The 15496-nt window shown below is 36.1% G+C and overlaps 1 protein-coding gene across 2 annotated transcripts in view; it reads right to left on the bottom strand.

The window, feature by feature from the left end:
* XIRP2 (xin actin binding repeat containing 2) overlaps positions 1–15496 on the bottom strand; it is a 102516-nt gene that overhangs the window by 24302 nt on the left and 62718 nt on the right. For both annotated transcript variants that reach the window (XM_014545398.1, XM_014545403.1), the window contains 2 exons: positions 1157–1267; positions 697–769 (listed from right to left, as the gene is read on the bottom strand). In XM_014545398.1, coding sequence (XP_014400884.1) covers positions 697–769; positions 1157–1267 — 184 coding nt within the window. The remainder of the gene's footprint in view (positions 1–696; positions 770–1156; positions 1268–15496) is intronic.

Genomic DNA, 15496 nt, shown 5'->3' with positions numbered 1-15496 from the left:
ATTTTTTTTTTTTCTAAATTTTCTGCAAGCATGTTTTACTTTTATGTTCAAGAAAAAAATGTAAAAGTTATAAACCAAGAAAAGAGCAGGAGAAGAACACAAAAGGAAGACCGACTTCCTTAAGAAAAACCAAAATACAGATATAGTCAAGTAACATTTCAGTAACAGTTGGCTTAAATTTTCCCTTTTAGCTCTTCAGGACAACAAAACTTCTCATTCCTCTTATATAGGCAAGAAAAACAGTACACATTTTATGCAAACTTGCACAGATTTGTCTTTAGTTTAATCTCATATCTGTAGGTTGGAGAAGTGGCCTTAAACATGCTTAAATCTGTTATTAAAAGTAATATAATCTAGATAACATAGCTGTTCTCAAGGAACTTGATGAACATCAAGTTTTATTGTAGTTCCCTGAGGCAAAAAAGCAATTCAGAGGTGGTTAGCTTATCACCTGGCTTTTAGGAGGAATACATCATAGGTTGATGAGCAATGAACTATTTTAGAAGCTTATTGCATCTATCACCATAGGTAGAATGTAATTATACACAGAAATACTACCCTGTTCCCTTTGGGATGATGAGTCACAGTTATCAACTTGGCATAGTGAGAGGATTGTGCTTTGGAAGTCCTCCATTCAAACACAGACATATGAATAGAAGAAAGGAATATTTGGGTCAAATAATACCAGACTCTGACCTGTTTCTTGAACATATTGATGTAACTGGGAAGCTTGGTTTATTTCCTCAGTGTGCTTTTCAAGATGAGAGACCTGTGTTTAAAGCAAATTTTAAATAAATAATTATTTTAAAGAAGTCAATGATTTCAGTACTGCACATGTATTTATTATTTCACAGTGATTTTCATCCAAGACTTTTGTGCACATTGAGAGATGTTAAATGCTTTTACCTCATATTTTAATGCATGGTCTCATGCTATAACAGAACGTATATGGATTGGCACATAAAATGCACTCATATATTTAGGGTGCTTGTTTCATTTTTTCAAAGATTGTCAACTCCAAAATGGGAAAGGAAACACCGATGTGAATTGATATTAAATACGTAAAGGACAAGTAAAGCAATTGCTTACAGCAAGGTAAAAAGTTCCACACAGTTCTGAAAACTGTTTGGAAAGTGATGTCTTTCTAAGTAGTTACCGTTTCTGTTCCAAGAACATCCATTTTGTGTGCTTTGGAAGCTTCCTGTTCATTTCTTCCCATTTCCTGGCTGCTTCTTGAAGTGTCAAGCTGACTGCTGCGGATTACCTCCTGAAAATGAATGAATGGATGAATGGGTGAATGGATGCATAAACATACCTTAAGAAAAGTCTGAAAATTTTAACTTTTTTTATTAATGCAATTTCAGTGATAGAGGCATCTGAAAAAAATTAGTTTGCTTGACTGCTGTGACAAATTACCACAAACTTAGTGGCTTAAAATTACACAAACTCAGTATCTTACAGTTCTGCAGGTCAGAAGCCCTAAATGGGTCTCACTGGGTACTGGCAGATGTCAGAAGGTATGCATTCCTTTCTGTAGCTCTAGGGGAGAATCCTTTTGCAATTCAAGAGGGTACCCATTTTCCTTGGTTTATGGCCCCCTTCTCTATAAAGCTGAGAGTTTCTTACACTGCCATCTCTCTGTTTCTCTCCTCTGAACTGCCCCCGCCCCCTTTCCACTTTAAGGACGTTGTAATAATTTGAATAATCCAGGATTATCTCCCTGTCAAAAAGTCAACTGATAGCAGCCCTAATTACACGTGAAATCTTAACTATTCTTTGTCATGTAATTTAACATTTCCACAAGTTCTGGGGATTAGGACATAGATCCTTTGAGAGCCGCCCATAGTAGGGAAAAAAAAATACTAATGAAGCATCTTGTCCCCAATATGAGAAATATACACCTCAAAAAGAAAATGCAAATTCTTGTTGAAAAATAAATATATTTTGTTGTTTATAAGCCAACTTTTCATGTTACAGAAAGACATCTGGATTTCAAGTTGGCCATCTAGTTAGATGACACATCGGAGTTCAATTGAAGAATGTAACCATTAAATATAAGCAGGATAAACAGACCACATTGTGCTAGTGTGTATCTCTCTCTCTTTACACATAGGCATACTTTTGATTTTGGTTAGCACAGATGACCCTGGCTGAACTGGAAGCTTAAAGGTCCTGTTAATTTTGTTGATCCAGTCCTGCTGTTCCTACAGAATGTGGTCTGACACAAGTATATAACTGTTGATTGATTGATATGATGAAGCAGTTGACATACTGCTAAAAATCTTAGGACAGAAGACTCTCCAGGAACACATGTATATTAAGTCCTTTGAAGTTGGGAGTTTACTTTTATCTTGACATCTACATGACTAACAAATACTGATTTTGAAAAATTTGACTCAATAGGGAATAATCAAGTGAGCAAAGGTGGATTACTACTACTCAGATAGGAACACTAAAGTTTTGTTTATGTTTTACATGGAGTTGAATAGTTTTAAGCTATCAGATTAGTATCCTTTAAACCAAGAATAAGTTTAAAATCAGTTCATGAGATCTTGACTTATGGGTTGTTTTTTGTTTGCTTGTTTTTGTTTTTGCTAGTGGACTTGTGTGGGTGGCTCTCCCTCCCTCCCCAGAGTATTTGGTATAAGAGTTAAAGTTATGATTAACCGGGCAGCAGTCAGACATTTACAGAAAGTGCACCGGTGGGGTCCCTTGGCATGTACCTTCGGGGATTGGGCTGAAATAGGCAGTTCAATGCTGTCTGCCACTCTTGCCTGCCACTCCTGCTCATCTCAGCCCTATCGTGCCTGCCACAGGCTCATGCTGCTGCAGCAATGCTCGCCAGCCATGGGCCCTGTGTCTGGTGCCCTTTGGTCAGCTGAGTGGAGCTCCTGCTGTGGGAGCACACTGACCACCAGGGGGCAACTCCTGCATTGAGCATCTGCCCCCTGGTGGTCAGTGTGCGTCACAGTGACCAGTTGTCTGGTTGTTAGGTTGCTTAGACTTTTATATATATATAGATATATTTACTTGAGTAAAAACACTCCATCCTATCATCTTTAGATATATTTTCTTGTAAGAGATGACACATATACAGTACAAGTTTAGAGTTATAAGTCTCTACTTCAGCACTTATGTGCTATTGCTAAATAGAACTGTAATTGCTACATAAATTTGATATATTTGTTTCAATGCATCAATTTTACTGCCCCCTGGTTAATGTAACTTAAATAAAGTCTCTCTTAAAAATACTGCAAGATTTTGTTTCCATCATTTTGCAACTATTTTGTTTGGATTTTAAATCCGACTTTCATTCTTTCCAATTGCAGGTATCTCTAGAGTATAGGATTAGGTAAAAGGATGAAACATTTTAATGCTCAGGAAGAAATAAAATTAATCAAATAAAATATAATAAAGAATTCTGACCAGAACACCATATAAATTCACCCAAAATAATTCATGAAATTGCTTCCTTAAATTAAATTCAAATGTAGACAAGGCTGCAAGAGACAAAATGCCATTTTTTGTCACAGGTAAACTAACCAGGAGTTAGAAATGGGGGGTTAGTACTAACTCCCTCCTCCACTATGTATGTCCAACTCCTGGGTAAGTCACTAAATAACAGTTAAACTTGGTTTATTTATCCCATTCATCCATTAAATTAAAGAAAAACAGGTGTAATATGTACTCTAATTTTGGAACCTAAAGGAGAAAATGTGGCACAATTGCAAAACAATAGCATGATGTTCGCATAGCTCATACCCATCTGATATCAGCTCATGTATTAGCCAAGCACATTACAAAAACTATACACTTCTTCTAAGGAGATTTCGACATATAGGAAAGAATTCACATTCTGCCTACCCATCTTGTCATTGTTATTATCATTGTAGAAAAAGACTTTGTACATTTCTACCTCCCAAAATTGCAAACTCATTCTAGTATAATGAACAAGGAAAGAGAAGGACAGACTTTTTTTTTTAAATGGTGACTCACTATTATTTTGACTCCTAGAAGTATAGCCAATAGAAAAAAAATATGTGATGAAAGACTGGCAGAATAGTTAATGATAACTGTCTCAATAGAGTGGAAAAACATTTTATATTCAATGCCAGTAATTAAGCAATTTTACCCATCACTAATCTCATTTTTAATAAAACTAGAGAGTTACGACATATTAATGTTATTCTCTTCTTTGTCAGACAGTAACAATAACAAAATGTGCTATTTATGTTAGCAAAAATGTCAATGGATTCAAGGTTTGAAGGAATAATCAGTTCTTTTATAAGTGATGAGCATAAAAATTTGTGATTGATATGTTGTGTTTGTCTAGATTTTGATATATTCAAATTCCACCTTTTTTCCCCCTGAGTTTTCTCTATATTTTAAAAACTTACTTTAAAATTTCACAGCATAACATTTTACATCCCTGGGGTTTGAGCTTAAGTTAAGGTTTTTCCACAATCACTTATACACTTTTAAAGTCTTGGCTCAAATATTATTTTTGCTTTGAAACCTTTCTTGACTTTTCTAGACAGAGTTACCTATTTCAGCTTCTTTTAAAAAAAAATTAATTTCAGAGAGGAAGGTGAGAGGGAGAGATAGAAACATCAATGATGACAGAGAATCATTGATCGACTGCCTTCTGCACGCCCCCTACAGGGGATCAAGCCTGCAACCCAAGCTTGTGCTGTGACTAGGAATTGAACTGTGACCTCCTGGATCATAGGTCGACACTCAGCCACTGAGCCACACCAGCTGGGCCTCCTTTTCTTTTTGTATTTCTGTACTTTCAGTATACATCTCTATCGCATTGCACAGTCATTATTTTCTAATCTCCTTTAACTTTACTCATGGATCCTCAAATCCCAATGTTTAGCTTCCTGGTAGATAGTAGGATTGAATGCATGGGCAAATAGTCACATTTTTTTCCTAGGAGTAGGAAAATTTTATGATTTTATCAAAATCTAGTTTAAAAATTGAGATTCTGAAATGTTTCCACATAATCCTAGGATTTTATTTTTTGGTATTTCAAGTGACAATCTTTGAACATTACATAATTGGTAGATGGCATTACTGAAACTAATGTGGATAACAATAACATGACAATCGCCTTACAAAGTGTAGTTAGAAAAAGGCCTCTTGATAAAATTGCAAGTAATCAGAGCATCTATGGAAAAATATGGGGATGTGATGCTGTATAGAGGAGCTGGCATCACCAGAGGGAGGAGAAGCCTGTACCAAGAAACCAAAGTATACACTAAGGCAACAATCACATACACAAAGGTAAAGAACCTTTCAAAACAGGACAGCACATTTTCAAAACAGTATTCGAGTGAATTGGGCAGAATTACTATTACATAAAAAATTAAGTTGAGATATTTATGGTGACAATGAAAAACAATATTTAATCCTTATTTTCAATGTACACAAATAGGGACACTTAGATTGTTTCCATATCTTGGCTATTGTAAATAATGTTGCAATGAACATGTGGATGAATGATAGATATGTATTAATTGCCTTTTATTATTCATATTTTTTCTCTCTCCTCCTCCTCATCATTCTTCTTCTTGAAGAAGACCCTTTAACATTTCTGGTAATAGTGGTTTGGTGATAATGAACTCCTTAAGCTTTATCTTGTCTGGGAAGTTCTTAATCTGTCCAATTCTAGATAGCTTTGCTGGGTAAAGTAATGTTGGTTGTAGGTTCTTGCTTTTCATTACTTTGAATATTTCATGCCAATCCCTTCTGGCCTGCAAAGTTATATATCTATCTATTATTTATCAGTCATTTATCTATCTCTATATCTGCACAAAATAGAAAAATATATATACATATATTTAAGAGAATAAAAAGGCTCAGTTAGCTGGAAATTTTCTTGAGACAATATTTATTATACCTATAGATGCATGGATTATGTAGGTTATTATATAAATCTATGAGAAAAGTATCATTATTCAATTAATTTAAACTTTTTCTTGACTCAAAACAATTATTCTTTGGTCATATTTAACCATAAAAAGCAAAACCTATCATTTGAAAAATACTTAATTTAAAAGTAGAAATATTTGACTTTGAAAAAGAGATTTCTGAATATGCAGTGCCAGCTTTAACCCCTAGAATTCTGAATGTCCTCTTCTTTCCAAAAAGTGTTATTTATAGAGCCACATTCTAGTGTCAAAAATGCTGAAGATTCATAACAAGAGTATATAGAAGTTCACTCTCAAAGGGCCATCAAACATATTAGTTATATGAGTAATATTTATTTTACAAACTAAAAAACAGGATGTATAAAAACATTCAATTTGCAGTAAAGGATGCCTTCCAGAAGTTTTATGTTGATGTATGTTACACAATATTTCAATCCAATATAGACATGAAGCATCTTAAAACCAAAGAAGCACTAGGATATAAATAAACATAAAAGTAAAATGAAAGAGGATAACACTTAAGAGTATCAAGAAGCAGTGAAACTGCATAGAAAAAGCTTGCAAAATGACTGAAAATACTCTCAAGAAAAAGCAGAGGTAACATGTATCTTAATAGAGAAACATAATTATTATACCCTTCACTATTAACTCTCCATCACCAACATTCAATTGATTGTCAAGCCTTGCAAATTTCTATCTTTAATTATCTCTTGAGTCTATGACCTCTTTACTCTAGACCTTCTGAACCATTTAAGTCCTCATAGATTTAATCTACTATTTCAGTAGTCTCCTAACATTTATTCTTCTGTCCAACCTTGACCCCCTTAATATCAATCCTATACAGTCATAAAAGTCTTTCTTACGTACATATCTATTCATATTATTCCCCTGTGTAATTTTCTTTAATGGTTCTTGATTGCCTTAGAAAAAAGTAACAGTTCTTTAACATAGCATATAATATTCTCTATTAACTGGCCTTTGCCTACATCTCAAGCTTCATGCCTCAGTTACGCCTTGCCATATTCACAAATATATTATTCACAAATATAAAGGAACATATGTTGTTTTTTTAGCCTATAATGCAAATTCATGAAAATTATTTTCATTCTAAGCTGAAGAATTCTCTGCCCCCAGATGTCCTTTTTGACAATCCTTTATCTAAATTAAGTATATCACAACCTCTTGTGTTCCAACAAACTTCATTTATATTTTTCTCATCGAATCTCCTATATTGTAGTTGTGATTATTTGTTGTATGGCTGTCTCTGATAGAGTGAGCTCCTTGAGGGCAAATTAATATCATACTCATCATTACATATTTTGTCCTTGACATATGGTGGATGCTTAATGATTATCAACTGAATAAAAAAACGAAGACACACACTCTGAAGTTAGTCTTCCTGGTTAGGATCACATTTGCTCATTTTCTTAGAATGTTACTCAGACCTTCCCTGAGCCCATTTCTTGTACAAAAAAAAAAAAGTAATAATAATAGTACCTAGTTCAGAAGGTTATTGTGAGGAGGAAGTAAGTTAATATATGTGAAAATTTGTTTCAAGTGCTATTTTAATGTTTGCTTTCTTTACTTAACAAATATTCATTGCACACCTACTTTGTGTGAGCTATTTTCCCAGTTACTCTGTATACATACTAAACAAGGCCAAAAAAAAAGTGAATGAAAGTACATTGTCTGTGGCTATGTCAATGAATTTAACCATGAATTTTTCATTATAGAATTAAACCCAGAAACTAAAAAAGAAGCAGGTTCAAATACATAAACATTTCCCCCCACTAGGGAATTAATTGATTTGGTGTGTGTGTGTGTGTGTGTGTGTGTGTTATTCAGAGAGAAATAAGCAAAGGGGTGCCTGTGCATTTTATAACTCTTCCCAATCCTCTGGTTCCTGGGACATGGAAATGCTTTACATGGCTGAAGAGTAGCTTTGTGATCACCTAATCCAGTTTTTCTATGGTTCATCTTTCATGAACTGATACCACACTTCACAGTGATTTAATCTACTGTTAGCTTTCAATTTCAAGCATCAGAGTCTGACTGATTTAAACAGGAAAGATAATTTTGTAAAAATATGTTGGTCTGCTTGGGTGGGGAGTATAAATCATGGACACAGACAACAGTATGATGGTTACCAGGGGGAAGTGAGGTGCAGGGAGGATGAAGAGGTCACAGGGGTCAAATATACGGTGATGAAAAGACGCTAAACTTTGGGTGGTGAACACATGATGAAATATACAGATGATGTATTATAAAATTGTACACCTGAAACTTATATAATCAATGTTTCCAATAAATTTAATTAAAAAATAAAATAGAATAGGGACAAGAAAGAAGGAGAGCCATTATTCTTAAGTAACTAAATATTGCAAAGAACTACACAGTTACAAAATGTCTTTAAAGAATCCAAAAATTAATACGCATGTGCAGAAATTTTTACTATATATTAATTCTTAAAATATCACTGGATCTTTCATCATAATATCCTTTCACTATTATATCAGATAACTACACATTTTGCTTTCTTTTTTTAAGAGTTGGTGGTTCAGAGACACATCATTTCTAGAAATATAATATTGGTCATCAAGTGCAAAGATTCAACAAATAGAAAAATCAATTGCAGAAGTTAAAGTGGTCTCAAAATTGCAAAGAGGTTCTTACAAAAAGGATGAAGAATTATTTGCTTTAAGTAGTTCTTAAATATTTTACATAAAAATATACATCAGCAAGTAATAAAAATTGAGCCATTTAACTCCAATAGATTTATAGAAATAAATCAGATGAAATTTAAGGACATACTCTTTGACCTGTACTGGATTTTGTCCCAACTAAGCTTACCGATACTAGTGCATTGTAAAGGACAGAACACCTACACACTTGCTGGGAACTCATGACTAGAGCCCCAGTTTGTTCTATCAGGATGGGTCAGAGCAGATGAGATTCAAAAAGGCTTCGAAGGAATGATAGGTTTTTAACACTTATTTCAAGCAGTGTGGTCTATGAAATACTAAAAGATAAATTTGATCACATATCTCAAAATTATAAAAATAGATATTATAATGAGCATAGGTGCCAAATACAGCACTCATGATCATTTTATTTAAGTAATTTAATCTGCATTTTGTGCAAAATGCTATTGTCTGTCTCACCACTGTTTTTATAGGAGGAAATCAACATATTTGAGTTTGATTTTGATACAGAAAAATTAATTTTATATAATTCTCTCATCCATACATTTTCACACTCCCTACTTCCCACAAATTATTGATTTTTTTCCTCTATTTTATGTACCCAGACTTGATGTTATACTTTCTCATTATTATAATATCTATGTTGTTATGAAAGCCCTAGAAAAAATAAAGACAGAAAGGAAAGGAGTTGAGGACAAAAGGAAAACTTTTTTGATCCTCCAAAAGAAAAAAACAACCAATAACACCAACAACGAAAGTGTGATTTGGGGAAACTTTGCTGATATTTTTGGAATAGTGGTACAACTGTCTATGTTAGGCTCACAAACTGAACCCCAGCCTAAAGTGGACTTCATCAAAGTCTCTGAAAGCTCCCCCAAATATTTCTGAACACTGTGCAAATGATGATTTATAGTATTCAAATTATTATAATTTGTCCTCTGTACAAAAGAAATGAATTTAAAATGCCACAGTAGGATGATGTCTTTAGAAGGCTCTGGTATTTGCCCAAGGATGGGTTGAGTTGACTGAGGGGCATGGTCATCTCTGGGATAACAAATCTTGGCTCAGGTTTGAATTGTCATGTTCATTACTGCACATTAGAACCACCTGGAGAGCTATAAAATCCCCTGGTCTCTGATTACATGCCAGAACTAGTGAATCAGAATTACCTGGGCTTTCTGGGGGAGTTCTGTGTATCACCAGAGTTAAGGACCACCTCCCTGAGGGTGTAGGTGACCAGAGCTCCCACTGATTCCATGTCCCAGCCTTACAGGGAGAGTGCTTTGATTCTGATTCCTTATCCAGTCAGGGGAGAGGTAGGAGGTGGTGTGTCAGGGACTCTGAAAGATGTCCTGATTCAGATCCAGAGTGATGTAGAAACCAGCAGACAGAGGCCTCATTGAAACCTACTACCACTACATTCCTGTACCCCAACCCAGGGGACCCTGGGGCAGTGGCACATAGTAGGGGCTTTTTAAAGATTGTGGATGCCTTTCTAGACAGACCAGACTCATGTAAGCCTTAATGGACACAGGGGAACAATTAGTGTTTCGTTGGGGCTTGTAGAGAAACCTCTCTTCCTTTCATCTTGAGAAGTACAAGTTGTCATGGAGTTTAGTTTGTGTTTTGCCTTTGTTTTTCTCATATTGGTACAAGCAGTACTACATGCAGTTAATTTATTTGACAACTTGAGCAACAAATTGTTCCCAAAATATAATTCTTTACTATTCGATTTCTGTACAAAGAAGGTACAGGATTCCACCCTGACCTACAGAACCACAGGAAGGTGGACGTGGGTAGGAAGAGAGGAGACACAGATAGAAACAGCTGTAGGAGGTCACCAGCTGCAAAGTGGCCAGGAAGCAGTGGCTAGGACACAGGTGTGAAATGTAGTAATAGAATGGGCAATGGTAAGCATAACAGTGATAGGTTTGAGTACAAGAGTGGAGGCAAAATGAGTCAATTTATTAAACAGGCATCTAGGAACCCACAGCTGGATTAGAGTTTGTATTTCCAATTCTTGTTGAATTTAAAAAAACAACAACACCTGAGTTGCTAGTGGAAAGCATAGCTGGTCTGCTGTATGGCACTGTTATGAACTGGGATGTTTTGGTTAAGAGATATTACCAATCAACTGAATTCTGCTTGTGCAGGTTTGACCTCAGGTGGATCATAGACCTTAATTGGTAGAGGCCATTGTTTTATTATTTGATTTATTTAGAAAAGAGTTGGTCTTCTGATTCTGAGCCAGCATGCAAAAGTTGATTTTATGTTCTTTTCATCACCAAAAACCACTTAGAAACAGGCACTGAGAGAGTGGTAGAAGGTAAGTTGCTTAACGGGTCTGGACTTGGAAGGGAAAAGAGGTAAAAGATTTGTTGTTAGAGTTTTTATTTTTTAAAATATATTTTTACTAGAGGCCCAGTGCATGAATATGTGCATGGGTGGGGTCCCTCAGCCTGGCCGGTGATCGGGACCGATTGGGGGCCATCTCGCCCAGTCCTGGGGAGGGACCGCTGGAGGTTGGCCAGCAGTGGGAGGTTGGCTGTGGGAGCACACTGACCACCAGGGGACAGCTCCTGTGTTGAGTGTCTGCCCCCTGGTGGTCAGTGCATGTCATAGCAACTGGTTGACCAGTCGTAACAGTTGCTTAGGCTTTTATATATATGGATTGATTTCATAGAGGAAGGGAGAGGGAGAGAGAGAGAGAAATATCAATGATGAGAGAGAATCATTGATCAGCTGGTTCCTGCATGCTCCACACTGAGGATTAAGCCCACAACCCAGGCATGTGCCCTGACCAGGAATCAAATCACAACCTCCTAGTTCAGCCGTGGGCAAACTACGGCCCGCGGGCCGTATCCGGCCCGTTTGAAATGAATAAAACTAAAAAAAGAAAAGACCGTACCCTTTTATGTAATGATGTTTACTTTGAATTTATATTAGTTCACACAAACACTCCATCCATGCTTTTGTTCCAGCCCTCCGGTCCAGTTTAAGAACCCATTGTGGCCCTCGAGTCAAAAAGTTTGCCCACCCCTGTCCTAGTTCATAGGTTGACTCTCAACTACTGAGCCACACTGATCAGGCAGAGTTTTAATTTTAAACAGAGTAAAACTATTATGTCTAATCTACCTATTAGCCTTACTTTGAGCCTCTCGAGGACAAGGCTTATATCCTTTTGGTTTTGTGTTTCCTTGAGACCAAGGAAACATGCACAGGGAGCCTGTTCTGCTCACTCAGCCTGTGTAAGGTTCATGTGTCTGCCAGCCTGTCTGGAAAAAGCTCAGGATGACACCCTGGCCCGTGCCCTAGGGAAAGAACAATTCCCCAGCAACCAGGGACCTTATTTCTTGGTATTTGTACATATTAACATTGCATGTTGACATATACTTGCTATATTTTATTAAGACAGTTGTAGGAATATATTTATCTTCATGGTTTCAACTGCACAAACCAGAAAATGCCATGAGGTAAATTTTATCCCTCACAATTACTTTTCCTTCCCTGCCATTCATCAGCTAAAACATGCTGAGAAACCACAACCTTTGTAGAAACGGGAAAAAAATCAATACTCCCTCAACTCTTCCTCTTTTCCTCATTTATTCAAGCAGTGTAGTAGCCTTTTTTCTCCTGCCTGATTCAATCCATATATTAATTATATTATTTTCCTCTCGGTACATGTTGTCACAATACTGTGACTAAAGCAGTCTTCAAAGGCAAACACTATGTTATTCATTTGCTCCCACTTAAAAAACAAACTTCGATTCCTAATGGCATCCCAGGGCTGCAGCAAACCCGTGCACATTTTATGGCTATTCCTCTCTTCGGAAAGGTCCCCTCACCTGGTCATTTCCTAGAGCTGAGGTTAAGCATTTTTTCCTCAAAAGAAGACCCATTATGACAACTTTTAAACTATGTACTAAAGTTACTGATTACTTCAGAGCAACACATGCCCAAAGCATATACAGGAGTGTTAATTTTAAACTAATCTTTAATTACCCAATGAGCTCTTGGGAAATGATTGTTTCCCAAGGCCAAAGAACTGAAAAGAAAGCTAAGGTGTGAGGCACAGAACGATATTATCCTTCCTTGCCTTTTTACATAAACATAAAATGTTTATGAGTCATATTCTACCTTGAAAATAATTACCACTTGATAATGCTCTCCTGGCCATCGTGCAATACTACCGATGAACATAGCTGGTGTTTATTGAACAAGTCATATATGCCAGGCATTACAGTAAGAGTTTTCCAGGGACCATTTCGTTTTATTCTTAAAACATGCCTGCTATTTCTTCATCGTTTTACAGAAGGGACTAGGTGGCTAACTCAAGGATTTTAACTTGAGATGTTTGACTCTGGAGCCAGCAGGCCTCACCATTACTCCAAACTGCCTCATTTTGAGTTAGATTACTGTAAATGGTAATAGTTATTTAAAATTGGTGCACACAATTAAAAGACAACACAAGGCATGCTTGTGGTCACAGCCTTACGTGTTGATAGAGATCTAGGTTCAGGTTGAGGCTGTTCATAGCAATCTATGACCTTGAAAAATTATGCATTTGGCAGAAAGTTAAAGGCTGGTCTAAAGCACTTTTATGAGAAATGATTTGCAATGTGGACACTTAGCTGGCAAAAATATGTTTGCTAGAAAATAATCATGGGTCACCTTTTAAGAGTCCAAAACACATAGATGTCAGATTATATCTGTCACAAGCTGTCAAAAATGATTTCTAGCAACCTAAAATTCTCTAGGGATTGTTCCAAATACAAATAATCTTACAGAGTGCTAATGTTGACATTAGGATTTTTGCAACACAGATGTATGTGGAAAGAAACACACTGTCTTGCAACTCCCCCCGGACCACATCAGACTTGGCAACAGGAAGTGAAGGTCAGGAATACTTCAGACTCTTGACATGGATTTGGTGCAACCATTTTCACATGAAAGCAATTACCTAAGCTCTGCATTGCACTGATTACTTCCAAAGATTTGGGGGCTCCATCTGTTCTTCTCTACTTAAGACACTTAAAAATAATAAAAAAGCAACTCCAGAAAAGAAGAGCCTTCTAGGACTTCACAATTCACAAGCAAAGAGCTGCTCAGTACTGCATAAATATGGGGAAAGAAAATGAAGATGAAATTCACAGGAAAAGATGAGCATCAAACCCTATGTGTGAGACTGTGGCACAAGGGATGACCATCTCAGTCTGCTCAGGGGTCCATGGTTTATTCTGGGGGGAATGGGAATGTTTGAAAATTAGATTGTGGGGACACTGCAACTCTGTAAATATTCTAGTCATTGCATTGTAGGGTGAAATTGATGGTATGTAAAGCATATCTCCATAAAGCTGTTAAAAAAAAAAGAAAAAGAGGAGGAATGTCTTTTTTAAAAAAAAGAAACCCTAGAATGGGCAAGTGAAAATGAACTCAGAAAAAGACAATGGCTTTTCATGCCAATAACACATCTATTCTAATCTGCTCTAGCATATTTTAAGACACCCTTTTAAGAAAGAGGGGATGGATTATTCAGAATGCTCTTCCAAATTGAGCCTTTTTAATACATGGATTAAAAACATCCCTCTTAAGTGGTCCTTTCCATTCTAGCATTAAGGGTAACAAATATTTTCGCTGGCATGGAATGCTAAGAACTCCATCCTAAGGCAAGGCCAGAAACAATGCTGCTGAGATATTTCTAGCCTAAATACCAACTGGAGACCAACTGAGTGATTTATAACCCCTTAGCAGGGTTGGGTTTCATTCATAGATATTGGAATCAGGAATGACTGTTTTGAAAAGCAGAATCTAAATGGGTGTTGTTAAAAATGGTGGATATTATCCCAAGTTTGAAATGTTTGGCATAAATGAGTGTTCCTTTATCTTGTACCACATTATTTTTTCTATTTCAGAACCCCTTTTCAATAGTTATAAAAGAGTCTGATCAATCAGCAAACAAAAGGGATCTTTCACCTCAAAGATAGTTTAATTTTCAAAACTTGTTTAGTGCCTGGAGGGCGTGTCTTAGTGGTTGAGAGCAAACCTATGGAACCAAAAGGTCACGGTTCCATTAATGGTCAAGGGCACATGTCCAAGTTGCAGACTTGATCCCCAGTGGGGGGTGTGCAGGAGGCAGGCAATCAATGATTCTTTCTCATCACTGATGTTTCTATCTCTCTCTCCCTTCCTCTCTGAAATCAATGAAAATATATTTTTTTAAAACAACAACAAAAAACTTGTTTAGCCCCGTTGCTAATTTCCCACACAAACTGTTACCAAATCATCAGCTAATTATCCTGAAACATCTGACTTCAATACATTAGGAAGAAAAGAAGCAGATTGGACTTAATTATTATACTTTATGAAATTATTACTAATGGTGACATTAAATATCGTCAGAAACCCAAAAGAAATGTTCTTTCTCTTAACTCTAATGAAACTTGATTTCCAAATTAATATTAATTTTATGTTGACAAAATAAAAATATATAAATTTTTGACTAAGGGCAGACTTAGTAGAGAGATAAATCTCAAGGACATTTAACAAGAAAAAAGTCTGGAAATACCCTTAGAACCAACAACAGCTTAGGTAAGACAGAAATAACTGTCTGTGCTGACCAGCAAGCATCTTGTCCTCAATCTCTGCTGATAAAGAAAGTAATTTTTAGAATGCATTTGATAGCTTTAAAAGTTTAAGTTAATATCTAAGACAGAATTTTTCTACATTTTCCACTCTATTACTAAATTGAACATGTATTTCAAATTTCCAATAAGCATTATAAATTAAAGTTATTCATTTTCTAAAGTGCAGGTAACTTTTTTCTTTCTTTTCCTACAGACTTTAGCATACAGTTCAATAAAT

The sequence above is a fragment of the Myotis brandtii genome, unplaced genomic scaffold, assembly GCF_000412655.1.
Source record: "Myotis brandtii unplaced genomic scaffold, ASM41265v1 scaffold112, whole genome shotgun sequence".
Classification (NCBI taxonomy): domain Eukaryota; kingdom Metazoa; phylum Chordata; class Mammalia; order Chiroptera; family Vespertilionidae; genus Myotis; species Myotis brandtii.
The sequence above is the reverse complement of the archived record's forward strand: the minus strand, read 5'-3'. Positions and strand labels throughout refer to the sequence as shown.